This window comes from Daldinia loculata (assembly GCF_022478755.1).
Source record: "Daldinia loculata strain CBS 113971 unplaced genomic scaffold F4817scaffold_2, whole genome shotgun sequence".
NCBI lineage: Eukaryota > Fungi > Ascomycota > Sordariomycetes > Xylariales > Hypoxylaceae > Daldinia > Daldinia loculata.
This window is the reverse complement of record NW_026054856.1, coordinates 1,130,640-1,156,455: the sequence shown is the minus strand read 5'-3', so window position 1 is coordinate 1,156,455 and position 25,816 is coordinate 1,130,640. Positions and strand designations below refer to the sequence as shown.

At 46.2% G+C, this 25,816-nt stretch overlaps 10 protein-coding genes across 10 annotated transcripts; 4 read left to right on the top strand and 6 right to left on the bottom strand.

The window, feature by feature from the left end:
• Positions 1–626: 626 nt before the first annotated feature.
• F4817DRAFT_364899 (uncharacterized protein) lies at positions 627–1,718 on the top strand (the record flags this gene model as incomplete). Its single annotated transcript, XM_049306807.1, has 2 exons — positions 627–1,003; positions 1,117–1,718. Exons 1-2 carry the CDS (start codon positions 958–960, stop codon positions 1,716–1,718), a joined length of 648 nt encoding a protein of 215 aa, XP_049163730.1. The 5' UTR covers positions 627–957.
• Positions 1,719–2,217: 499 nt separating this feature from the next.
• F4817DRAFT_324243 (protein prenylyltransferase) lies at positions 2,218–4,408 on the bottom strand. The gene is made up of 3 exons (XM_049301615.1): positions 4,164–4,408; positions 3,461–4,090; positions 2,218–3,381 (listed from the first exon to the last, which is right to left on the bottom strand). Exons 1-3 carry the CDS (start codon positions 4,207–4,209, stop codon positions 2,498–2,500), a joined length of 1,560 nt encoding a protein of 519 aa, XP_049163729.1. The 5' UTR covers positions 4,210–4,408; the 3' UTR covers positions 2,218–2,497.
• Positions 4,409–5,513: 1,105 nt separating this feature from the next.
• Positions 5,514–7,094, bottom strand: F4817DRAFT_311605 (mevalonate kinase; the record flags this gene model as incomplete). The annotated part of the gene is made up of 2 exons (XM_049300013.1): positions 5,514–6,803; positions 6,870–7,094. The coding sequence occupies 2 exons, from the start codon at positions 7,092–7,094 to the stop codon at positions 5,514–5,516; spliced, it is 1,515 nt and encodes a 504-aa protein (XP_049163728.1).
• Positions 7,095–8,135: 1,041 nt separating this feature from the next.
• Positions 8,136–10,424, bottom strand: F4817DRAFT_324240 (uncharacterized protein). The gene is given in 4 exon segments (XM_049301614.1): positions 8,136–8,610; positions 8,675–9,577; positions 9,640–10,360; positions 10,372–10,424. 3 exon segments carry the CDS (start codon positions 10,133–10,135, stop codon positions 8,441–8,443), a joined length of 1,569 nt encoding a protein of 522 aa, XP_049163727.1. The 5' UTR covers positions 10,136–10,360; positions 10,372–10,424; the 3' UTR covers positions 8,136–8,440.
• A 3,957-nt stretch (positions 10,425–14,381) lies between these two features.
• F4817DRAFT_324237 (uncharacterized protein) lies at positions 14,382–16,017 on the top strand. The gene is made up of 2 exons (XM_049301613.1): positions 14,382–15,096; positions 15,161–16,017. Exons 1-2 carry the CDS (start codon positions 14,871–14,873, stop codon positions 15,775–15,777), a joined length of 843 nt encoding a protein of 280 aa, XP_049163726.1. The 5' UTR covers positions 14,382–14,870; the 3' UTR covers positions 15,778–16,017.
• F4817DRAFT_87117 (uncharacterized protein) lies at positions 15,945–18,954 on the bottom strand. Its single transcript, XM_049307991.1, has 4 exons — positions 17,990–18,954; positions 17,695–17,937; positions 16,863–17,637; positions 15,945–16,777 (listed from the first exon to the last, which is right to left on the bottom strand). Exons 1-4 carry the CDS (start codon positions 18,487–18,489, stop codon positions 16,112–16,114), a joined length of 2,184 nt encoding a protein of 727 aa, XP_049163725.1. The 5' UTR covers positions 18,490–18,954; the 3' UTR covers positions 15,945–16,111.
• Position 18,955: 1 nt separating this feature from the next.
• Positions 18,956–20,340, top strand: F4817DRAFT_87132 (uncharacterized protein). The gene is made up of 2 exons (XM_049307992.1): positions 18,956–19,216; positions 19,281–20,340. Exon 2 carries the CDS (start codon positions 19,316–19,318, stop codon positions 19,979–19,981), a length of 666 nt encoding a protein of 221 aa, XP_049163724.1. The 5' UTR covers positions 18,956–19,216; positions 19,281–19,315; the 3' UTR covers positions 19,982–20,340.
• On the bottom strand, positions 20,137–20,911 carry F4817DRAFT_87054 (ribosomal protein L38e). Its single transcript, XM_049307990.1, has 4 exons — positions 20,717–20,911; positions 20,612–20,645; positions 20,407–20,535; positions 20,137–20,347 (listed from the first exon to the last, which is right to left on the bottom strand). The coding sequence occupies exons 1-4, from the start codon at positions 20,744–20,746 to the stop codon at positions 20,292–20,294; spliced, it is 249 nt and encodes an 82-aa protein (XP_049163723.1). The 5' UTR covers positions 20,747–20,911; the 3' UTR covers positions 20,137–20,291.
• Positions 20,912–20,988: 77 nt separating this feature from the next.
• On the top strand, positions 20,989–21,731 carry F4817DRAFT_87033 (uncharacterized protein). The gene is made up of 5 exons (XM_049307989.1): positions 20,989–21,037; positions 21,105–21,220; positions 21,307–21,319; positions 21,385–21,515; positions 21,570–21,731. The coding sequence occupies exons 2-5, from the start codon at positions 21,185–21,187 to the stop codon at positions 21,639–21,641; spliced, it is 252 nt and encodes an 83-aa protein (XP_049163722.1). The 5' UTR covers positions 20,989–21,037; positions 21,105–21,184; the 3' UTR covers positions 21,642–21,731.
• A 250-nt stretch (positions 21,732–21,981) lies between these two features.
• F4817DRAFT_87019 (eukaryotic translation initiation factor 2 subunit gamma) lies at positions 21,982–24,266 on the bottom strand. Its single transcript, XM_049307988.1, has 3 exons — positions 23,507–24,266; positions 22,468–23,454; positions 21,982–22,411 (listed from the first exon to the last, which is right to left on the bottom strand). The coding sequence occupies exons 1-3, from the start codon at positions 24,031–24,033 to the stop codon at positions 22,381–22,383; spliced, it is 1,545 nt and encodes a 514-aa protein (XP_049163721.1). The 5' UTR covers positions 24,034–24,266; the 3' UTR covers positions 21,982–22,380.
• Between the last annotated feature and the right edge of the window lie 1,550 nt (positions 24,267–25,816).

Genomic DNA, 25,816 nt, shown 5'->3' with positions numbered 1-25,816 from the left:
AACCAATTAATATAAACAGTTACGTTATACGCACGTATATAACATTTTTAATATAATATATATGTATATAATAAAACAAGTGCGTACATTTACACCATTTATACCGCACATATTACACATTAAACAAAGCCACATATAAAGTTACATATAAAGCCACGCATATTAAATCAATTAAATCTATTTAATTAAATTTATTCAATTATATTTAATTAATTAAATTTAATTAATTACGTTTAATCGATTACGTTTAATTAATTACGTTTAATTAATTACGTTTAATTAATTTCGTTTAATTAATTAATTTATTTATATGTAAATTACGTTATACGTATACGGCTTAAATTTTTAAACGGTTTAATTTTTTAAACGGTTTATTTTAATTAAACGGTATTTATACCGTTTATTAAATTAAACGGTATAAATATAATTTAAATATATATACGTTTTAAAAAATTAACACGTGTAATAAAAAAACCGTATATATACTATTTAATTAAATAAATCGTTTAATAAAAAATATGTAAATAAATCTAAGCTTTTATTACATTAAACAGTATATGTACGGCTTAAAATATTAAGCTAAATATATACCGTTTAGCTAACCCCTAGCAAGACGCTAAGGTAACCTTTAATTCACTCACTCAAGTGTCGTCAATCCCTGTGATTAAACCGATTAAACCTTCAATGACTTAATCTTTACAACTCCAACCTGTCTAGGTATTTGGTATTTTCCAAAGTCCACACTCATATCTCATTGTACAACACCAAACGACTAAGCCTTGGTTGCTCTTTATTTTTCATAACCCCAAACCCTAGTAATCTGTGAAATCAAAACCTAGGTTAGGTACTTAGTTCAGCAGTACATCCACCACTCAGCTCATCGCTTATAAGAGAAAAGGATCACGAATCACTAGACCAGAGGCAAAGATCTTAATAAGATCATCTACCTCTGTCAAAATGGCCTTACCAAGCCCAGAGACCCAAGCAAAAGTAGCCAGCGAAGGTACCTAATCTATCTAACCCAGCCCTCTCACCTCTTCACCCCATCCCATCCCATCTCATCTCATCTCATCTCATCTCATCTCACAACCCCCCCATACTAACCCCCCCCCCCAGCCGCCCAATCCTTCATAGAACACTTCTACGAATCCCTCAGCAAGCGACGCCCCCTCGGCCAATTCTACGCCTCAACCTCCGCCCGCCTAACCGCCGCGGGCGTCAACCCCGACATCAGCATAAACGGGCTCTTCGTCCCCGACGTATCCGCCTACGAGGCCTTGCTAGAAACGCAAGGCGGCCCCGTATTCTACGACATCGCGTCCTTCGACGCGCACCCCGTGAACCCGTGCTTCCGGATCGGCGAGCCGGAACCAGCCGGCGCGGGCGCGGGAGCGGGAGCAGCCCGCGACGCTACTGCCGCTGCGGCCGTGCGGAACGGCGATAGGCTGAGCTTCGCGGTCCAGGTTACTGGCGTGGTGAGGTATGGGCGGGGGCACGGGGATGGGAAGGCCGGGGATGCGGTGGCTGTGGGGGGAGGGGGAGGGGGAGGGGGAGGAGTTGGAGGAGGGGATAATAGCGGCAAGGACGACAACGAGCCCCTCGAGAAGCCGTTTAACGAGGCGTTTCTGCTGGTGCCGCATTGGGAGGCTTGGGGGAGGAATGCGTCGCGCGGGCTGAGGAAGTGGGTTATTGTTAGTCAGAACTTTCGCGCTCTGTGAGGGGGATTGTGAGGGGGACTGGATGAGGGAGGGAGGGATGAAGCAAACTCGTAAAGGGTGCGAGCAAACGGAACGGAGAAAAGCTATGGGTTGGTTTCTACTAACGCTCTTGTTTGTTACGGTGGATGGGGCGGCTTCTGTAAGGATCGTGGACGATAGACATACATACATGCATACATCCCAGTGAATGAGACATGAGAACATAGATCTAGATGAGGCTTTCTGGTGCACCGCCAATTACATACAGCTTTACCTACTATGGATTTCGGCTCGGGAATATGACGAATCCATGAGACTACAACTTAGCTACCCAAGAATCATAAGGCAGTTAAAAGAAAGAGAATAAATAAAAAAAGGCAGCATATATTTACAAGAAACCCCAGACGAAAAGAACCAGAAGCGGTGTCAAGATCATAGAAGAGGAGAGGACATGGTTGATTCCGAAGAAAGACAGAAAAGGGGATATATATATGCCAAAACTTATCTCAAAACAAGTCTAGCACTAACAACTCTTAAACCCCATCACAACTCGTAAAAACTCGTAAAATCAACGTCTTCATTCATAGATTTAAATGCATCGCAACGACCTTACCTAAGTAGGTACCTTAGATAGTACCAACTCCAGGATAACTCTACCTACTCTAAGGATATTATTCATCACACCCACCCTCCCACTCCCACTCCCCTCCCCTCTCCTCTCTACCCATCGCCCTCTCCCAATCCTCGTGAAGCTTTACCACCCTCTCCCACAGCGAAGCTACAGGCTGACCATGCTCTCTCTAACGCTGGTCCTCCTTTAATAACTTCCGCCTGTACTCCCAGTACCCGCGACGAATGCGATCCCACTTATCGCCCAGCCGTCTAAGCACCAAATCCGCTCTTTCCAGCTCCCCTGCCTCCTTATATATATCTGCCAGCAAGTCCAAGGCATGCGAACTCCGAACCTCCTCTCCTTCCGGATCGCCCAGCTTCGTAACATACTGCTCTGTAAACCCCCCCACGGTCGCTAACTTCCGGCCTCCCTTGACCAGCATGCCGCGGAGGTAATTCCAGGGGCTCTGATTCTGCGGCGCGAGCTCGATCTTCTGCTGAGCGTACTCGATTTCGCGGTCGACGACGTGATCCGGTATCTTCGGGTCGTGCTCCGTGGCGTGCGAGTCAGGCGTCGCGTACGCCGGGTCCGAGAACACGACGAAAAAGCGGTGCGACCAGGCCGAGTTGTTCCGCACGTCCTCGTGGATCAGAGTCTCTATGCTCTGCCGCTCGGCGTCGCCCCACATTCCCAGCTTGCGCACTATATACTGCCGGTAGCTCCACACGTGGTAGTTCTTCGTATCCAGCTGAAGCATCTTCTCTAGGAACTTCCGCTCGCTGTTGGCTAGGTCGGCTACCTCCGAGGGCACCGTCACGATCGCCGGGTAGTAGTGTTCCATCAGCTGTTGCCGGTGGTTCCAAATCTGGTAGTTCTTGATGTGTGCGAGTGAGACTTCGTTGAGCCAGTCGATTTCGTCTAGGATTGATATGTTTAGAGCCTGTACAATAGAGAACCGGTATAGCCAGACGGTATAGTGTGCCGGGTTTAAGGATATGATGCGCTCGGTTAGCCTGAGGCATCGCGGTGAGTACTCTTTCGCTGCCATAACGGCACGGAGGTAGGACATAGCTAGGAAACCGTCAGTATATATATATATAGGTATATAATCCAAGTATATCCTAGCAAAGCCGCGTTTATACAAACATACCCTCTGAATATTCATCCGGATACGCGATAGCGGCAAGCGCTCCCTCGGGCTCGATCTGGGGTATCGGTACGACGTCATCCCACTCCGGATCCAGCTCGTACGGATTCATCTTGAAGCCGTACAGGTCGTGCTGTAATTGTGACATCTCTTTCCGCCTAGCTATTTCAGCTTCTACGTCCTCTTCGGTGCAGGTGTATATCTTCTCGTTGTCAGGTTTGCTTTCGTCGGCCTTCGCGCGCTTGACCTTAAAGGCCGAGCTTTCGTCCAGAAGCAACAGAAGCTTAACCTCCTTCGCCTCGCGGGCCTCGTACTCCTCAACGGTGTAATCGCCGACGTCACGGCCGTTCTTGTCGCGACCCCACTGGTGATCGCGCGGCCGGGGTAAGCTGCGTAGGGGGACGTTGGCTTCGTTTAACTGCTTCCACAGTTCTTTTTGGGCTTTGTTGGAGAGGGTCTTGGCAGCGCCCGGTTTTAGATATTCTTGGTTGAGGTAGGCTTGTCGATCAGCTGGGGTCATGCCATGAAGACCAAGCTCTTCGAAGGACTTTTGGTAGGGATTCGTCTCGTAGTACCACTGCCACTCGAGCTCTCTAATGGTCTGCGGTTGTTTCGGAGATTCTTGCTTTGCTGCTAACCGATCTTCTTATTAGCAAACTTTCTAACACATACCGAATAAGAATAAGAATAAATGAGAATAATGTACGTTCGGGTGCTTTGGCTTTAGCACCTCCTTTGTTCTTTGGAGGCATGGCTGCGATATTGTGTGGATGGTGGGATGGTGGGGTTCAGATAAATCTGATAAATACCTAGGCACCTTAATTGGGATCTCGGGAATAAAGGGATAAAGGGCTGATGACAATAAAATTCCACTAGTTATGGATCTGCATTATAGAGGGATGGGGGGGCAAGCACAACCACCTTCAAAACATTGAACCTGCCTCATATTCTTTTTTTTTTTTTTTTTTTTTTTAAAGAGACAGGCTATGGTGGACCATTAGTGCAACTGTGCCAAAATCAAGAAAATTAGTTGCACTATGTCTAATAAGGTAATAGTAACATTAGATGTACAGTATAGGCTTGACTATTTGCGCTGTATATTTTTTTTAGCCAATAAAATTGAGCATTAATATCCGGACTACCCAATTGCCTTATATATACAATATACAACACATTCAAATAACTTTACGAAAACAACAATCTAAACGTTACAATTGGTATCATTTTATAGCCGTAATTGATGCGAAAATAATGATTCAAGTTGCATTTAAATCGGCCTCTTGGCTGTTATGTTGTAGTAGAATCAAATAGCGCTTGTCTGGAGAGGCAAGCACGTGATACCCTTTAAAAGCACCTCGATAAAGTCATTCCAAACAGACTCCAGATACTTTAATAGCAATATAATACTCAATACACATCGCATAAACATGCAGTTTGGTCCATTATTTTCGCATCAATTACGGCTATAAAATAATACCAATTGTAACGTTTAAATTGTTGTTTTCGTAAAGTTATTTAAATGTATTGTATGTTGTGTATATAAGGCAATTGAAGATTGAATTAATAATGTAATCTTTTAATTTGATTAGCTAATGTTGGAGATTAGTGGGGAGGATAGCCCGGATATTATTATTTTGTATATAGCGTACTGTGCACTTATTATATTACCTTATTAGACATAGCGTAACCAATTTTCTTGATTTTGGCACAGTTGAACTAATGGTCCACCATACAGGCGCATCTGGCCAATGATTACCTGTCTTATTAATATTTAAACTTAAAATATCGCTCTAGTAAATCCCCTAAGCCCATCCCTACAATCCTTAGGTACCTACATTTTCCATATAGGTATAAACCGTGACCGAGCCACTCATTCCCTTTCATCGATTTCGTTTCTATCGATGCTTCTCTATAAATATTATTATACCAGATATAACCGGAATGAGAGCCCCGAATACACCGTTAGTATACCGCATTCCATACTCCTACGATCCATAGAACCAACTATTTCCCCAAAGCCGAAGCCGAAGCCGCCTCCCACTCTCACATAATCTCATCATTGGCTCTCGACCCTCCAGAATTTCCAGCCTTCCCTCTCAGCTCCGTCTAAACCACCAGACACTCCAACCAACTTCTCCACGCCATCATTGCCCGGTGCATTCAGGAAACCTTCAAGATCAATCTCCATGCCGCCCTCCTCATCTTCGTCCAGGCCGTTCTTCAAAACCGCTGGCCATAATACGCCGACACCGTCTCCACCAAGAGTCGTCCTGAATGTTTGGTATCCCTCCATATCGAGTTTGCGCTGCAGCTTATCCAGCTTTTCTTGAGGGATATCCGGCTTCATTAACGATATCGAACAACCACCACCGCCCGCACCAGTAAGCTTCGACCATCCGAACCCTTCGCAGTCGACTAGTTCTCGTATTCGTTCGAGGCGAGGATGCGAAACGCCCAAAGACGAAAGTAAGCCATGGTTGATTGTCATCAACTCTCCTACGCGCCGTAGACTCTCCGTTTCCTCGTTGTCAAAATATTCCTCTTCAATTAAACTCTCTGCACTTCTGGTGACCTTGTCTATCGCATCCAAAATTGTTCCCACCAGCTCCTGGTGCGTACTCCTTAATTTCGCAACCTTGGCCACTTCAACAGCCGTAGACTTTGGTGTTCTAGTGTTCACTAGGAGTAATGGCAATTCGGGAAAGTCCCATAGCGGCGTCACCGTTGGTGGCTTCTTATAGTCCGTCCGCTGGTACACCACCGCCTTGCCATGCGTAGAAACCGTATTATCAACACCAGAAGGGTTGCCATGTATGCACATCTCGGCCACGAAGGCCCATCTGTTAATCCTCTCCACTTGTAAACGAGCTTCCTCAGGTGGTTGGTCGGGATGCGGGCCGGATAGTGTACGAATCTGTAACAGCATAGCAGCAGCTAAACAGACACCAATCGACGCGCTACTTCCAACACCAGCCCCAATCGGTATTGTCGAACGAAGGGTATACCTGCAGCTTGGAGACTTTGGCGATCCCAGTGACAGGTACAAGTATAGAAACGAGGCGGCGGAATTTTGGTGTATTTTTCGTTCGGCTTCCGACTTCCCTAACGAGATGTCTACAAGGTGCGGTTGAATGGCTTTTACGAGATCGGGGTCAAGAGATGTGACAAGGTCGTAGTAGTACTTTTTCTTAGAAGGCTGTTGAAATATGTCCCAAGGCAATTCGTCGATATTCCACGTATGGATAAGGTCGATGTCGGGGAATTGCATGGTTACTGTGCGTTTCGATTTGGAGAGATGCGTCACTAGGAGATAGGAGCGGAGCGAGACCGAGGCAGCGATAGCGGCCTATATATCTGGTGAACTTGTGCGCAAAGAAGTAATTAATTACTGAGAAAGCAGGTTATATCATACCTTGCCATAGACTACAGCATGTTCGCCAAAGACGATGACCTTGCCGGGAGCTGAAACCATAAAGGACGGCATCATAGGGCTGGAGAGCTTGCGACTCATTCGCTTTTTCTTCTTGTCGCTCTCGTCTAACGCAGATCGCCCATTTATACCGTTCGTACCATTCCCATTGCCGTTTATATGGAGCGTTTCAATCTCCTTATGGAAACCATTGATGCCGTTGGACATTTCCGAGGTTGCGCTGCCAAGGGTTGTTGGAGTAAAATTCATATGGAATCGTTTGGTTAATAGAATATCTTCTAAGGTCCTCCCTAAGCTCTTACGCTATGCGACTACTTTTGCTGCAGAATTCCGTGTGGAACGATATGTAGCTAGCTCCCAACAAGGACAGAACCCCACGTCAGTTAGTTAATATATGCCAGATACCGACAAGTGGCGTAAAAGGTATAAGCAGCACCGAATTGCAAGCGTCTAGAATTAAACGAGCAGGAAAGGAAAAGAATGAATGATTTAGGTTCGAATCGTGCGATGTAGGAATGAGATGATACTGGTATCGATTATTAAATAAAAATACGTAGTAGAGGTAGTAGAGGTAGGTAGTAGTATTAGTCGTAATCTCGGTAAGGCTCTTCCTAGGTAATTATGTTTGGTTATGTCGCATTATGTTGCTTATTATGCTCCCTATGCTACCGCGAGTGAATGCGATCACACCTCTTTCTTTTCAGTAAGCCACATTTACTGCAAGTCGATATGACTGATTTATAGAGTTGAACGGAGCTGCAGAGTTGACAAGAATCGGTGTAGGAATCCGAGATGAGATATACTGCAGTGTTGGACATCAACGTAAGGTATGCAAGTGGGCGCAAAGCTGCAGAGCTGGCAAGCAAGGGGGAAATTTTCCCACCCCTTTTTGTTGATGAGAGGGACGAGTCAAAGCTCCTAGTCAAAGCTCCACTATCCCAATCTGTCCTAATTTGATATGGATGTATCCGTGCACCTGACCAGGGTACCGATAGCAACCCAGGCGCCGCTGCAATGGGAATCAGTGGGAACCACGACGTAGCCATTTTAAGCCGAACCAGTCACGATGAACCAATTAGAACACAGCAGGAAGAATTGGCTGCTGTCTCACCCTTGGCAAAAAGTCCCCAGAGGAAATATCCCTGTTCGGCCACGCCTTCCGACTCGGACGACTCGGACCTTGCCCAACAGGTATTGCCGATACCTAATTGCCGAATTGGCTAATGTACCTACCTAAGGTATGTGCAGGTATAAAGGTACGGGAAGGTCAATGAGTGTCTACCAGCACAGTCTAACAATAGTCAACTTAAAGTTTGCAACACCAACATTAACCTCGAATTATCTCATCTTCGTTTGGATGATACGAGGTAACTGACAATTAAATTATACTTAGGACCGCTTCCGATAAAACAGTTGCAGACTCAAACGTGACATTCTCATGAGATCAAGATAATATATTTCAACGGGACAAATCTGCAAGCCAACCAAGCCAACCAAGCCTATCTTCACATGGCGTCCTGTAAAAGGTAACATATCCCATAAAAGTTGCAACACTACAAAGAGACCCCGCCATCAGAGTCGGAATCGGAGTCAAACTCACCCATAGCCTCACCTTGAGGCTCGCAGGTCGACGAATTATCGTTGTCGAGGGAGGAGCTGCTCCATTCTTCGGCAATATACGATTGTGTATCTGTAACGGGAATGACATCGGGCGTGGTAGAGTCTACGCATATTAGTTTATTAGTTCCTCGCAATAGACTCGCGGGTGAATAAATAGTGAGACATACCATAACTCGAACTTGTTAACTGTCTTTCGAGAGGGTTCTCTCCAAGGTATACTTTCTCCGCAGGAAGTGCCACAGTTGAAATAGTAATCCCCGTCAGCGAATCGGGGTGCCATTTGAGCGGCCCTGCTTTCTGTATGATCTGCGCCAGGGCATCTTTCCTGATCGTTTCCAGCATCTTATTCATCAGGTCTCGCTGCATATTATAGCTCGGACTTTTAGAACCCTCGGGCAACGCCGGTACTCCCCAGTTCAGATATATCTTCTGATGCGAGTCCGGTTCCACGGGTCTAGATTTGTGGTGCCGGAAGTAGAGGTGGCAGCAGTAACATGCCGGCTTGCTGCATCCAATATAGTGGTCGTTATCAACGTAACGGAGTTGGTTCGCACAGAAATGTTCTAGAATCTGAACCTCAGCATGGACGCGCGGCTGGAAGTTTTTATTGTCATATTCTCCGCGGATTCGTTTTGTGATTTGAAACTTATGATCCAGAGACATTAGAGCCTCAATATATTCTTCCAACTTTGGGTCATTGTCCGGTAACATCCGCTTGAGGATACTGTGAAGCTCGGTAAGAGAGTCGGCCTGGGGTCGTGGGTTACTCGGTGGTGGGTTAACCAAGCGAATCCTGTACGCATCGAACAGGTGACCCAATTCAAGTGAATCTTCGATGACTTTCTTTGGTGCTCGGACATGATCAGCCAATCGCCCCAGACGATGGCGTACTGTTGCGAAAAGAGACTCGTATTTGCTGAGATCGATGTTTCCATTACCGGAGTAAGTTTTACCCTCTAGCGAACGAAACTCCGGTGTCTTTCGTTGATCATAGGCTTGGAAGCAAACATCAGCCACAGGCTTCCCTTTGTCCGGAATGAATTGCTGTAGCCATTTGGCTAATTGGGAATCTGCAAAACTCAGCGTGAATATGTAGCTTGATTTGAGCAGTTAGAACTAACCTGGTACTAACCTGGTACGAGATTTTCCTTGCTGATATATTCTTCGCACTCCTTTATCGCTCTTGAAAGCAACTTGACCTCCTTCTTCACTCTCTGTTGAGCAAAATCTATACATTTGCGAACGAATTCAACTTCAAGGAGACCCCTTTCCTCTTCTTTAAGCATAATGATGTGATATATTTTTGCTAGGGATGATTGTAGGAATCCCAGGTTTTTGTTGCTCGCGCGAGCTGTGTTCGAAGCAATCCAGAAGACGTAGCATTCGGCGTTATCCTCAAGAGCAATAGATGAAGTCATATCACCACCTTTATCATAATCGCAAAGGTGAGAAAGGTTGCAGAGCAGCCTTCTACGTCTGGATTGACTCTTGCCATCTTGAAGGGTTGAAGTATGTGTTCCTCGCGTCTGCCCAAGGACTCTCAACAGAATCAAAGGTTCGTAGAATCGATGAAGTAATTTCGAGTACGGGTCCATCCCCAGCCTTCCTGAAGTTTTCTTGGGCCCCATTCTCCATAGGCACCTAGGTAGTTTACCAAGAAACCATCATGTTGCCCAAAGATTGGGAGTCGGCATTAAATAAGATGAATCGAGGTCTTCTCGTGGCCTCAACTCGAAACCATCATCCCGCCCATAACTACGTTGTGCGACCGTACATGCATTTCGAGTCATCCAGTGCGGAGGTCGTGGCACCAACCAGCTGCTCAAACGCGTATCCAACGCGTATCCAACGCGTATCCAACGCGAGTTCAATTAGGCCACTACTATGCATGTTCCCTTCCAATCAGTTATCTGAATCCAATCACTTAAAGTGATACACATAGTACGTTCTTGGAATCGAGGGGAAGTTGCATATTAGGCGGAAGGCTGCGGTTGGGGTTATCATGATATCTGACAGGTCATTATTACACGATGGCCTTTTTTCTAGGATCGGGAGATTTGGTAAGGCTTTCTACGTCACTAACATCAGACCGCGCAGTGTTTCTTATTTTCAAATGTTCTCAGTCAGATATATGCTATTTTGCAGCATCCTAGTAGCTATAAAGAACAGATTTCGTATTGGGGGGGAAGGGGGGGAAGAATTGCACTTCGTGAGACTTCGTGAGAGATAGTATTATCAGCTAAAGTTTATTATGTGTTCGGCATCAACAGATCGCATATCAATTTTGTGAAGGACGCCGAACAACAGGCATTACATCTTTTCAAGATAAACAAATAAATTCCAAGCCGAAATATGTGTGAATGAGGAAATATTATTGGCGAATACATGTCATATCCACCTGTATGTCAAGCAAAGAACGAAGCGGCCAAGGTCTTACCTGTATCTATCACGAGACAGATCTAGTGCTAGAATTCCAAATAAGCGACCTAAAATCCCAGAAATATCATAAAGATATTAACTAAGTAGATTATATAACAAATAATATATCTTTTCTAATGAGTAGCGGCGATTAATTTACTATAAGTGCGGTGTAGTATATGTGGATAAAAAAAAAAGGAGTGTTGTGGCCATCGAGGGAATCGAACCCCAGGACCTAGCAATCATTCGTAACAATACTGCATAGGTATGCGGTAAGTATGTGGTAGTAGTAGTTCTTAGGTAGGGCGGAGAGTTTGAATAATCGCTAGGCCGTACCAACCTGGCCATTGATCGTTTGTTAGAATGCCTTACTGTTCTTTGGACTTATATGTCTAGTTCGGGTCGGCTAAATATCTAGATGTTGCCAGGTGTCCTTATAGAAGGTTAACGGTAGCTTCGAGTAAGTCTCGCACTGTCGTGGTTCGATAAAGTATATTCAGCACGGGCGGTTGTGTGGTCGGTTCATATAGCTCAATTTTATGGCTAAAGAGGTAGGTATAGGGGTAATTCTTATCAGAGGAACAATACGCTTATACACAAACTCGGAAATTATATGCGTACCTATCTTACGTCTCGGGAGCTTTTATACGTATGTCCACCTGATGTCTAATAGGGGGGCAATTAAAAAGGTGTATAGGTACTTAATTATCGCCTATGTTAGTTAGAACCCTTGATTAGTGTCATACATAGAGTGAATATTAGGATAGTAGAATTTAACTATTAACGCCTAGCCCTCTATCCTCTCTCGAGGGCGCCGCGCGCCTCTTATATATCCAATCTTAGTAGATATACTCCCGAATCTACCCCTAACCCACTTATTCCTTGACAACCTACCAAGAAGTCATCTCGCCCTGAGCTACCCAATCACTTAGAGAATACATTAAAGGGGGCTTTTCAAATGGTTGACCGTAATATGTTTTTTTTATAACGGCTGTATTATCTGTGACTGCTTGACAATAGAGTAGGCGCTACATTTTTGGATGATTATACTGTCAATGTCAGGGTATTATGGGTCAGGGGTAGCTACAGGGGTTTATCTACTATATATAAAAGGCGCGAAGCGCCCTCGTAAGAGGATAGAAGGCCAGGCGTTACTAGATCAATACTATCTATTACTTGGTCTACCTATCCTAGACACTCACTCTGTATATGACATCAATCGACGGGTATAAATCCTGACAGTCAAGATATGAGATATAGCAAAATCTGAGCACCTCTCCGTGAGCTACTTTATAATATCATCTATAGCGTCGAGTATCTATGCTATAAATCATATTGCTATCTTTTTAAACCCCCTCTTCACTTATACCTATTATCCTAAGAGGTACCTACTGACTATAGATTTCTCTTTTCCTTCTATGAGAATCTAATAGAGAATTTGGGTCATTTAAGCCGCCATGCTTTCATGATTTATTTTATGCTATCACTAAGACCCGTCTCATGTTGTATCATATCATTTCATTCGTGTTTTTGGACTAAAGGATTCCTTTATTCCGTGCGGCTCTTCATCCTATCTTGAGGAGTGATATATTTAGATTCTCTGGACCACTGAAACGCCTATTAAATCAAAATGCTCTCCATTATTAGTAGTCTGGTCTTAGACAGGTTAATAGCTACTCACGCAAAGGCTAGGTTATATTTAAATCCCCTATTCGTATCTCCACAAGTACCTATCCCTAATGGTGACACTATCAATCCCGCCATCCCTTAGAAGGCATCACGGTTTAAAAATAATTATGGTCACTCCAGTTATGATTGTTATACTAGCCTCATCATTTTTCAATTAAACAGTATATCACCTAGTGTAATTATGAAATGATTCTATCTAAAAAACCGCATAGTATTTGCTAGTGGTAAGTGAGCTTTCATACATGTGCCTGGGTAGACGAGTTTATCTTCTCGGTCATTGTGTAGATCACTTTGCTGCTTGTGGCCGAAACAGTACATTGCTGTGTCATTAGCCACTTCACATGACCCGAGGGTGAGACCACCCAGAGAGTGGCATGGGTTCACTGCCGTTTCTGTCGTCTTCTCAGTAAATCTCACCAACGGATCACCATCACGACCTCCCCCCGCTTTTCAAAGGCGAATTGTTCCCACCAAGACAATATTCGGTATGTGGTCGTATATACGGCTCGTTGGGAACGATCCTTGGTAGAACCAAACCTATGGCAAAGTTGATTTTCTTTATGGAGCGGATAATTACCTAACGTTATTGTTGCTTTGGTGCCCGATTTGGCCTTACGGCCCATTGCTAGGTAGCCATGTAACGTTTGTACCTCCAAGTCTTTGTTCGTAATTTTTCTAGAAGGATAGCACTCTCGTCGCTAGCAACATAATTTTTACGACGGCTTCTTTTTATGACCATGCTAGTCAAATGACGTCGTATACGAGGTATAGACTATAACGCTATTATACTCTTGGCCAGCCGCTCGGGAATTGTCAAAAAGATCAGTTGGTCGATTTTACGAGGCATGAATGCGCACGGATGTAACCTCCACCAAGACCTTACCATTATAACAATATAAATCTGTCAGTATGCGAGTGGATATATATGTGGCTGCGGCGCAATGCGTTACCTTCCACCATGTGAGCCAAGCCCGAACAGCCACGATTTGATTCAGAGCTAAGCCGGGAATACGATGCTTTCACATGGCTGAATTTGTTGACTGGCTGGTTGGTATCTAGCAACACCGATAAAGGCAGAGAGCTAAGGGATGAAAGAAGCTATTGATCCTACTTGGGAATCAGATCCAACAGACGTGAAGGAGACAAGCTGACAATAGAAAAGATCATCACTCTCTGCGGCGCGCAGATTGCTATTCTGGGACCAATAAGGAAGCGTTGACTCCTCCCGCTTCCTCCCTGCGTAGATGGAGCGGGCGAAGGAGGTTAGGAGGGTACCGTATTGATGAAGCGGTCGTACAAATTCAGATAAAATAGTGAAAAATAGTGAGTCCGGGGTAAACGATGGCACGTTACACTAGGCCAATAGAGTACCTAAAGGTATGGGCTGTTCCTTCGGTGCGTTTCAAGCACTCCACCTGCCAGATCGGGAGGTTGAAACAAGGCCCATGGGCGGATCTTGGCGGCCCTTTGGTTCATGCCGGGTCATATACGGGCTGTGGTTGGCTCTGCCGTCTAAATGCAAGGACGACAGGGGTGAAAAACTTTAATGTGAACAACGCAACCGCGCATTAAGTGGTCATTAATTATGGTTGGTGTGACTTGCTAAAGTTGCCAAAGCCCTGTAACTTCGGCCACTCATAGTTGGAGCTGCACCTACCTTACCTGGGTATACCTTGTGCACGTAGTATACCTTCCTGGATTATACCTGGTGTAGGTATTATAACTGGGTACGTAACTCTATCTTGCCCAATCTAACCCATTCAAGGGGGAAGAATGTGGCTTTCTCCAAATTCCATGATGTCCCATTACAACATTGAACCTATTACATAGTACAAGCCTTGCTTCCCATGTGCCTCTTGATGTCGTGAACATGGGTTAGTTTGAAGTTTCGGGCAATTAGGCCTGTCATGAGCAATCTCTATTTACGTCCCGTTGTCGATCATCTATACTTATATCGTAACTTGTAAGGTACATTATCGCTGAACGTAGATCAGCCCCATCTTCTACCGACCTTCTAAGAAAGTGCACATATCCGATTCCCATCTATAAAGCAACCCTCCTCCCATCCACCCAGTTTCTCAACTGTATTTTAACATATCCAACTGCATACCGAGGTAGCAAAGGTGATTCACCTGTAAATATCAGGAAAGGGTTTTTTTTTCTTTTTCGAATTATAAACACGCTCGCTTCGACACTTTCACTCGCTACTTATCCTAAGGAATAATATACCCAACAAAACCTACCAGTTACTTAATAATGGCACCTCTACGCGTGCTCGTTCTTCCGGCTCTTGCGGCCGTCGCCGCCGCCATCAACGTAGCTGACTACGTCCCGGCCTGCGGACCCCCGTGTATCACCGAGACCGTCGACAAGCACACCACTTGCGATGAGGGCGACAACACTTGCATCTGCGCCTCCGTCTACACCGTCAAGCGCGACGGTGAGATCTGCCTGCGAAGGGATTGCTCCGCGACCGACTATGGTACGTCTACTTACATATAATATGATATGAAAGGAAAGAATAAGAAAATTAATTCCGAATACAGGCAGTGTCATGAAGGGCATCGACACCTTCTGCGCCGCCGTCGCCTCTGGCCCAACTGAGCCCACTACTAGCTCCACCCCTGAGCCTACCCCTGAACCTACCAGCACCTCTTCTTCCGGCTACCCGACGTCGCCGTCGCCGTCTTCTTCTTCTTCTGAGGAGACCAGCTCTACTGAAGCCCCAAGCTCCAGCTCCAGCGGTGGTTACCCCACGGAGTCTCCTTCCAGCTCCACCGAGGTGCCTAGCTCTAGCTCTAGCGGTGGCTATCCTACTGAGTCACCTTCCAGCTCGGAGACCGCCGCCCCGCCTTCTTCCTCTTCCCCGGCTCCTCCGGTGTCTTCGGGAACTGGCTACCCTACCGTGTCCACCGGCACTGGTGGCCCTACCACCCTCGTTCCGACCGGATCCAGCACCTCTGCTCCCACTAGCCCGTCTTCCGGTGGTCAGGTCCCTACTGGACCTTCTTCCGTCCCCGGGGGCTACCCCTCCAGCGCCCCCTCCGGCAGCGCGACCGCCACTCCCGTTGCCCCTGGCGCCGGTGCCCGCGCCGAGGCTCGTCTCGGTGCCAGCGTGGCGGCCCTCGTCATCGCCAGCGGAATCATGTACTTCGCCTTCTAAGCTCCATATCCTTTATGACCTAGGTTGTGCGAGCTTGTGGTGTCTCGGGAAGCATCATGTGGTAGCTTATTAATGCCGTGGCTAGAAAATAGGAATGGTTTTTTATACATACAGTCGGTCGCACCTCCTAGTTGAGGGATGGATCTCTTCGCTTCTGAAAAATTGTAGATAGCCCTTGTGCACATGCGTTTGCGTTAGGCATGTGAGTATATATTGAATACATATGCATTGTTACGGATATGTTCTATAGACTCGAGTTCTAATAGTGAGATTGTATGACAATAGTTGTGATACCTGTTACGCCGCCCCGAAAAGCAAAATTTAGGTACCTAAGCTAGAGTCCGTCCTCGCCATTCTTGTTGTTCTCCACGGTGTCAAACACGGTAGTCCACATGTTCAGCTGGGCGGCTAGTCCAAGCCTTGCATGCATTTTCTCTTCCTCGAAGTTAATGATGTCGACGTCTTCTTCCTCGTCTTCGCCCTCCTCCTCCTCTCTCTTAACCCCTCTCCTCGCCTTTTCCTTTACCACCGTCTCTGCAGCCCTCAAGTTGTCTGACTCAGGATGCCAGGTACTCCGGACTACGGGGGCTGGTGGCGACTCCGCGGAACCCACCGATGAACTGCTTCCATTGCTCATTACCTCAGTTAACGCTCTGGTGTGGCTACGGAACAACTTGTCTTTAATCCGGCGCAGCACTCTATGACCAAACCCCGGAGCCGGCAAACGAAGGTCTAAATCCTCAGTTAACACTACTGAGCCCGAATCCTCTTCGTCACTGAATGAACCCGTTCTGGACTTCGATGTGGACTTCGATGTGGACTTCGATATAGACTGCGGGATGGTTATAAACACAACGAGGCCAGGATGGACGGCAGTGCGCCACATCGCGCGCGGGATGACGTTGCCATCAAGGCCCCTAAGCTCGTACCTACCCCCTATTAAGTAAGAATTGGGAATATTTATCTCGTGTACGGTCTGCCTGATGAGTCCGTCTATGCCCTAATACAAAGACACGAATGGGTGAGCGTTCGTCAGCTTGTCTACGATAACAAGGAGTAAATGAATAGGCGAACGATTAACTCACCTCCCATGTACGACATAGTTCGAACGCGAACTGGAAATATTTTACGCCAAATTTGACATGGACTGGCTGGACGGCGGACAGCGAGAAAAATACGGCAATATAAGATTGCCCCTGACTCCACCCGAGCTGCTGGCTTATCGCCACACAGGACCTGGCGCGGTGACTTGAACGGTTTGCTTCTGCCATCACTCGATCTACGATTTCTCGCTGGGCGGAAGTGAATGATGCATACTGTGCCCATACGTCGCCTTGTCTTGACTTAGTGATTCGCGTAATTTCTTCCGTCAGCTTCTGGCGGCTGAAGGGGAGTTTGCGGATGGTGCCGGTGTCACCTTCGACGAGGTACCCCTCGACCTCCTGGCTCTTCCAGTCGTGGACAAACCTATCTCGCGTCCTGAATAGGCTCGATACCCACGAAAAAGCACCGAGGGTTTCCGGCGAGGGTTCGGGGGTGTACCATTCCTTAACCCTGGCGTGTCCTATTGGGTTATTTTGCGGAGCCGGCTCTTTCTCGTTGCTGGCATTTGATGACCTCGGGCGAGCCGTTTGTTGGCTAGTATCTACGTTCAAGGGAGAATATTGGGCGTCTATTTGGGTATTTTGGGTATGTCTTTGTGCCTGAGGGGCTGCAGGGTTTGCGCTGGTCATTTCCTGAGCTGCAAATTGTTGAAGAGGTTCGGTTTGCTTGGGGTGGCTAGCATTATTTTCTAGGTTCTCATTATCTTCAACTGCCGAACTACCGGGAAGCCTGGCCGGTGCGTTCGGAGTATTGTCGCTAAATACATATATTAGTTCATGTGTCAATATGATAGGTATTGGTGAGCTATCTTACACTACGTAATGTAATCCAGGGTTAGGAGATTTAGACCGCTTGAAGCTCGAGCTTCGAGATATAACCTCATCTATAATACTCGAGGAAGACCCGGTCGGTGGTTTCTTTCTGGCCTTGTTCTTTTCCCTTCTCCTTCGGGAGGTTATCTTGTTGATATACGCTTCCATTTTAGCATGGAGCTTTTCCACCTTGGCGTGCAAGGCTAATTCCCTCTCATATGCATCGGGGGATCTAGCTGGGCCCCTATGCACGGAAAATTAGCAATAATCAAGCCAGGGTTGTACGCAATACAAACATCTTTCTGGTTTTTGCAAGCTCTATGAGTCCTAAATGAAAAAGTAGGCTAAATTTTAACCATCTTAGCTCTTCCCGATGTTTTCTGATACGAGATTCCCGGAAGGGCCATATGAGCTTCTGCATTCGACTTGGGGCGTTTAAGCTGTGTAAGTCTAATGCGTCAAGGGACACTTTGCCATTGTCGTCCTTTGGCACGCCGACGGCCTTGGCGATAAGATAGATGATGACAGTATAAACTTGCTCGCACTGCGATGCGAGTCGTGCAACTTCTTCCACTCCCGAATCACTCGCAATTGCCTTACCACTCTGATCGGGTCTCATGTATTCATCGAGTTGTTTTAGAGCGGACGCCGTTGCACTGACATCTAAAGCAATGCCCCGTAAGTTTTCTTCCGCATCAGCTACAGCCTCGATGTATGTCTGTAGCGTCGTTGCGAACTTGAGGCCAAATGAGGCAATGCCTATGATGGAGCTGACTGCTCCTAAGGGGTCCCCCATCCCTTTCTAGTGCTAATCCTATGCTTAATTATTCGTAATAAAGGTCAAGTAACGTAGATAGTAGATAAATGATTAAATAATAACTATAGGCGAGAATAAAGTCGGGCATAAATATATATAGACATAGCCTTATCGGTCAGCCGTTCCACGTGGCAACGCAAGTGGCAGAAGCTTCCATAAGAGCGAATAGGAGAATAACCTCAATCATTATCTTATCTTATTCCGAGTGACTGAACAAGACGTCTTACAAATAATAAAATGCGAGAATGCTGTCAGAATCAGCATATCGGTCTAGAAAGAGAATGTCACATGAAGTTGTTGAAGTAGTTGAAAAAGAACCTTAATAATTATCGATGATATGAAAGTTATATTATGATAATGTGTGGGAAGCACTTGCCTCAGGAATGCTTCCACGTGTGGATAAGGAAGTAACTAGTGAGCCACGGGTGTTGGCCATATAAACACAGAACCTTTTATAACCTTAGGTACACACACAATAATACACACAAGCATCAACGCGTACTCGTATTCCCTCATAATGATCGTTATAATTGGACTTAAAGCTTCTGGGTTAATTGAAATCCACCTCGGAATTACCCATACGTAACGGACCCGACCCAGTTAGGTTCTTGATTTGGTAAATGCGGTGTAGGGTAGCTAAGGCAACTCTCTGCAACGCGGCCTAACCAAGAACGCTACCTACCTCCTATACCTCCTATATAACCTCGTTCGTCATGAGCTTACCTCCTCCTCGTTTTACGCGGTGAAAGTCATTTATCAATTCAATTCAGTTCAGATCCCATTACTATATCATCAATAAGTCATCATGACAGTCACAGAGTTAGCATGGTTTACAGGTGCCCACGGGCCCGTTGGAGACGACGCCAAGGAGGCCATGAACCAGGCCCTAACCGTCCATGATGACTGGTGCGCCCGCAACATCCCGACATTACCTAAGGACAGAGAAGCTCGTGGTGTAGGCTTCTTCCGGCAGATCGAGGATCCATCTATCACCCTCCTCACGGCGCACTGGGAATCCGTCTCACAGCACGGGCTTTGGCTGGCCTCCCCCGAGAACAAGACTGCCTACCCCCCTCTCAGAGAGCACTTCACGCTAGAGAAGACGGTTGTATCCCACCTCGAAGACGCCGAGTTCTTCGACACATCGGGACCGGACGGCGAGATCTCCTTGTTGAAGAGTCCCATCGTTAGTTTAAGCATTGTGACCATTCCGGCTGAGAAACGTAAGGCATTTGAGCAGGCTTGGACTGAAAATAAGCACATATTGGAGGCATATACACCACTAGTTAAGTTCGGGTGGCGCATCGAAAAGGAGGATGAGAGCTTAGAGCAATTTATTCTGTCTTGCCCGTGGCCAAGCGTCGAGAAGCATATGGAATTCGCAGGAGGAAAAGACTTCCCTCAGTTCTCAGCAGCAATCTTGTCCCTTTCGCAGGATACCGAGGCTAAGCATTACGAGAGGATCCTGTAAGACATGATTAAGATGATTAAGCACACAATAAGAAGTTCTCTTCTGCTCTTTGGAAATAACGGCCCTGATCGCGGGATTTTGTGCAATTGTTGTGAATTGTCTACAAGCGTTATCGTGCTCGAGAAATATCAATTCGGAAGGTATCCTTAGACGCCGCCTCATGAAAATACCAGCCCAGCTACAAGAGCATATGCATCACTCCCCCATTGGTCCTCGATGACCGCGTTCGTAGACGCCTATCCGTCCATCACCCTGAGACTTCCCCAGTTGCGATTGGTAGTTTTCCTTTCCCCGGACGCGTGTTCAGAACTTATGCCGTGTGCTTGCCCTTCCTGTTCTTCTTGGGGACCTCCTTGATTTGTAGGTCTATGGCCATAATGTTAGTGATTGTTTGAAGCTTCAGTTTGCGATGAGTCAATGCGTACTCGGGGGTAAGCTCTGCTTTAGCTTCTCGGCCTTGTCCGAGTCCTTAAGGATCAGGGTGTAGAGGTGCTTGGAGCATCGGACCTTGAACTTGGTCTGCGACGACTTTTTGCTCTTCTTGATCCGGGCGGCTGCAAAAAAAGCAACTTGTTAGAACCAGCACTGACACCAAAGTAACTATCTTCTGTTCATTATCTCGTCACGTACACTTGGCGTCTTCCCGCCGGCAGATCTCGATGAACTAAATAACTCAATTGTTAGCCAAAATTCATTTAAAAACATTTAAACAGGGTCTTAGATTCGCAACTGTACCTTCTTGATATCGGCGATTTCCTGAGGCATTTTGACGGTGTGATGGCGGAATCGATGTTGATAGAGGTAGGAATCGAGAAGTTGACTTTTCTGCCGGTGTTGCGAAATTGACTCCGAAATTGTGTGGGCGAAATTCCGTGACAGGGTTCTAAGCGATTTCCCAATATTGATACGGATTAGTGGGGAGGGTTCTTGTAATTGATAAGAGATAAGTCCCACTTTCGACATCCATGAAGGATGAGGCTTTCCACTAATACCGTACGTGGCTGATGACGTGGCGTTAGCTTCCACTATCACAAGCCGAAGACTCATAGATACAAGGTATTGGTCCTTCTACGAAAAGAACCATGATTTAAACAGGACAGAGTTGCCTGACCACTGAATTTAGATATCGGTGATTCAGAATACGGGCAGCCTTCTACGTATTCATTTTATGTATATAAGTTCCGTCCGAATTGCCAATCGACCATGCCTACTCTTCTTGATAATGCTATGAAATCTAAGGTGCACAACCCTCAAGGCTCAACATCATCTATCAGTCTTCCATTGGCACCTAGCTAAGGATATTCTAACTAACTCAACGCGAGTAGAACGCTGTACTAGGTACATCTACTAAGTACATATAAATCGTTGCATCTTCGCCATACTGATGAGTGCTTATATCAAAGCCTTCTCCGGGCTCGTTACAGCCGCCCTCGCTTGGTCATTGGCCGGCGGGAGTATCTTCCCTTCTCAGGATGATCCGAAGGGAGACCCCGATACTTGGACGCGGGAGGAACTCAGAAGATGGCTCGCGGCTGTAAGAATGTTCCCGTATTCTACTTAACCTACTCCGTTAGTTAACTACGTCTAGCGCAACCTTCATCCCCAGAAAGGAGATACTCGAGAGCAACTCCTAGAAAGGGTTAAGGCAAATATGAGGTAGGGTGCGTTATTAGTAGCTATTTGAAATATTAGTGGTCTACTCCGGTCTGGTATAGGAGCGATTAGAGAGTCGAAATGGGCCGTCTAAGCATTGAAGAATAGAAGGAAGCATGAGGTTTCCCATCCACGAATTAGCGCTTTCTCGACCGTCAGTCTTGGTTTTACATGAATACATAGGTACCTATGTAATTATACTTGAAGAATCGCTGGCTACAAAATACAGTCTTCCACTGTCATATATCTCTACAAGATACGATATTATACAATATACTATGTAGTATTTTACTGTCCACATCACGCTAGGCTTGTCTATATTTATTACATTATATCACAAGCTAAAGGACCGAAGCCTTATAAACTAGTGAGTTGAATAATCGGATGAATATAGGTTTTTTATATTCCTTTTTCCATTAGGCGCCTATAGGTAGACAAAAGCCACCGGAGACTACAGTCTCTGCAAAAAGGGCTAGAACTTAAAGTGCAACGGATCCGTATTCAGGTACGCCTTTATCTCCTTTTGCTTCGTCATCATCGTCTAAATACATAGCCTTCTTAGAGACATCCCCTTAGCCCTAGTAGCTTCAGACTAAGGCATCTCGTACCTCTATGAAGCGCTTGAGCCGTGTCCCCGACGTTGGTCGCCGTACTTAGGAATATCTAGTCATTTCCCTTTTGCCCATCCCTCAGAATTATAACTTATCGGATACGCTTCGTCAAGAAATTTAAACTTGGTCTGGACTTCACGATTCGGTAGGTTCCAATGTGACACCACTTCAGATAGGTTAGTTGACGCAACCAATATTTAGTATACCAGGGTAGGAACTTACGCTGTGATGGTAGCCCATCCAATGAGACGCCAGTGCTTCTCAATTCTTCGGCTAAGAGCGATCTTCTCTCCAAGGTTTGTGCAGGCAGGGCTGGTCAGGGACAGCTTAGCGGCATCCTGCTTAATGGCGGCAACCTTGGCACCAGTTGAAGTGGATCCAATGTTCACCATGAGGACTTCATTCTTGGTTAATTTAGCCACCTTTGCTTGCTTGCCGTCTGCTGTGCGGACACCGAGCAGTCTCTTCAGGAGGTAGAAGTTGACTTCAATCTCGCTGTAGATGGCAGGAAGACGTCCCTTAAGGCCGAGAACGAATCCAACTAGACGGTCAGCTCTGCAAAGAGTAGGGTCAATGCGCGTGCCAACACCAATGAGACCACCGGGGACTGCGTATTTCAGATCATTGAACTCTGAGTTGAGAGAGACGATACGACTGCAGATGGGCTTGCACTGGAGAGCACCCTTATCGTCTCGAGTCACAATACCAGGTCTGATTTCAATCTCGTCACCGAGCTTCAGCACACCATGCAGAATACTACCACCTGCAACACCACCCTTCAACTCTTCGATCTCGGCACCGGGCTTGTTGACGTCGAAGGATCGAATAACCATCATGTGAGGCTCTTGAGTGAAATCTCTGGGTGGTACCGGGATAGTGTTGACAATAGCCTCATTGATAGCGTCGATATTGAACTTCAGTTGCGCAGAGATAGGAATGATGGGTGATTTGGCAGCAGGAGTTCCACGGACGAACTTCAGGATAGACTGGTAATGTTGTTGGGCGGCTTCTTCTCGCATAAGGTCGACCTTGTTCTGAAGGATGATAATCTTGTCAAGCTTCATAATTTCGATAGCTGCCAAATGTTCCGAAGTTTGAGGCTGAGGTACGGTTTCATTTCCAGCAATCAGTAATAGAGCGGCGTCCATCACCGCAGCTCCAGACAACATAGTACTCATGAGAATATCGTGACCAGGGCAATCCACAAAGCTAAATATTGTCAGCAACATAAAAAGGCAAATAGGACAATTAATAAACTTACGAGACATGGCGTAGAAGTCTGTATGTACCGCTGCATCCTTCACGCTCGCAAGGGGGGTCTACCTCCTTCTCACTCTTGTAGCTTCGATAGCATCCGGGCCTAGGGCATTCAAGGTTATCGCACTTGTAGATCTTGGCGTTCGCATATCCCAACTTGATGGTGATGTTTCGGATCAACTCGTTCTTGAAACGGACGGTCTGGACACCTGATATGGCCTTCACAACGGTTGACTTGCCGTGAGCGACGTGACCGATCGTACCAATGTTGATAGTAGCTTGTCGCGCGATAATCTCAGGTGTGAGCGGGGTTAGTGATTGTAGATCGAGGTCTTTCGGGTCTGTTTGAGGAGGGAGATGAGGACGCTCAATCGGAGGCGAGGGGCCTGAGGGGGACTTCTTCATAGCTGACTTGAGGGGTTTCTGATCTACCTCCTCAACACCATCGTCAACTCCATCGTTGATAGGTGACTCGTTGCCCGAATCGGAATCGGACTCGATGTCGTTGCCAAACCTGTCGGGCGCGGACATTGTGATGTATGTGTTGTCGGTATTATGTCTTTATCTATGTGCTTTTTTCGTTGGCTCCTGGATGTAAACGGTTGCTTGCGACTAAGTGAAATCTAACGACTTTACAAAATGACGTTTAGGCGTGGAGTTTGGGATTTTTTCGAAAGTTGTGTATGAGTCTTCTCCCAAACGGCGATAAGATAAAGAATGAGGGGCAAATTTGGTAGGTACAAAGCTTGGGGTACTTGACTTACTAACCCACAAGGGATGGAAACTATAGAGGACGGTAAGACCTGGCAGAATAATAAGTTTGTAGCTTCCTGTCTTGTCCTTGTTAAATCGTTACTTCCTGCTACTTGCAATTAAAGAGACTAAGTCACGTGTTTATATACTAATACGACTAAAAGATACTAACTATGAACCATTAAACATCTCAAGTCTACTTCGTACAACAACTTCTAGTTAATAGAATTGGGTTTCCCTCATTGCAGGTCAAGCAACATTAGTTCAACCTCGAGTCAATTCGGTTAGCTTAGTAAGACCAAGTTTCTTGCAATAGCTATTCGCGCTATCACGGAGCCTGTTGAATTTAGTAATCATCCAAGCATTAGCCATGCTATCATTGTTACTATAGGATATATTTTATCCAATATTAAGCTCATTTATGAGCCGCCAAAGCTCCGAGATAACCATTTCCTCGTCATTCGACAAAGACTATTCTCAGACACCTAATTAACCCTCAAGGCTGACGAACATTCCTATGTAGAGAGACCATTATAAGCCTCCAGCATGTCACTATGTCGGCACTAAGGTAACTAGCAACCAAGATTCAAACTACAGTCTGCAGGAATATATTCATATATGCAGCCCTACCACGATTTCTTGTCTGATGTAAGTTACATAGCGCCATTGAATTATATTCTATTCACTCGCGTGAGCTAGTATAGCATCTAGACCGTTTGACGTGTAGTTTAACAGCATTGATATAGCAGAACTACTGCTTTCGAGGCGATATCACCCACACGACCGTGCGCCGCCTCATTGGCCATGAGAGCAAAAGCGCTAAAAATAGCCCTTGATATCCTTGGCAGCACAACGGTCTTGTTCTGTTTAATAAATGATCAAATAAGAGCTATGCTAGTCCAGTAGCACGATGGCATGCAGATTCGTCAGAAATTGGCCTCCATTCCCGCCTGTCCGTGTAACCGATCATGGTAAGGGTCCGGGAGGGGGGGGCAGGCTTTTTTGGTGCTTGGGTTACATTTTAGCACGACAATCACCTTGCCGATTATTTTCCTTAAATTGACCGAGTCCGCAGTCGAGTCATTATTCTCTGTGCTAAAAAAGGGAACATATGATCGGCTATTCGTTGCATCTAGCCGGCGGACTTCAGAGTTCTCAGGAGCTCTTATAGACATTTGCGCTTCGTCTTACGATCAAGGTCTGAGGTGTTATGGTCCGGAATCCTTCTCATTACATCCCCATTACATCCCCATTACATATGTATCTGCGGTGACAGAAGTGAGCGCGAGAGTAATAAGCAATAGGGACTCGGGCTCAAAGTCCGAACGGGGCCGGTTGTTTCCTGTTGTTCAATATGGCTGCATGGTGGGTAAGAGTTTACCGCCCAGGCACAACCTAATCCCATGCATAGTGTCGTGCGGTATCACGTCTCTTCAGCTTCTGATTGGCTATGTCTTCTACCTTGTATCTGGGCACGGGTCTTGTCAGGGATGCTATCTGCCTATCAAATCGGTAGATCGTCGACTGGGGTCAATGAAAGCGCCTAGGAAGATTCGCGCCG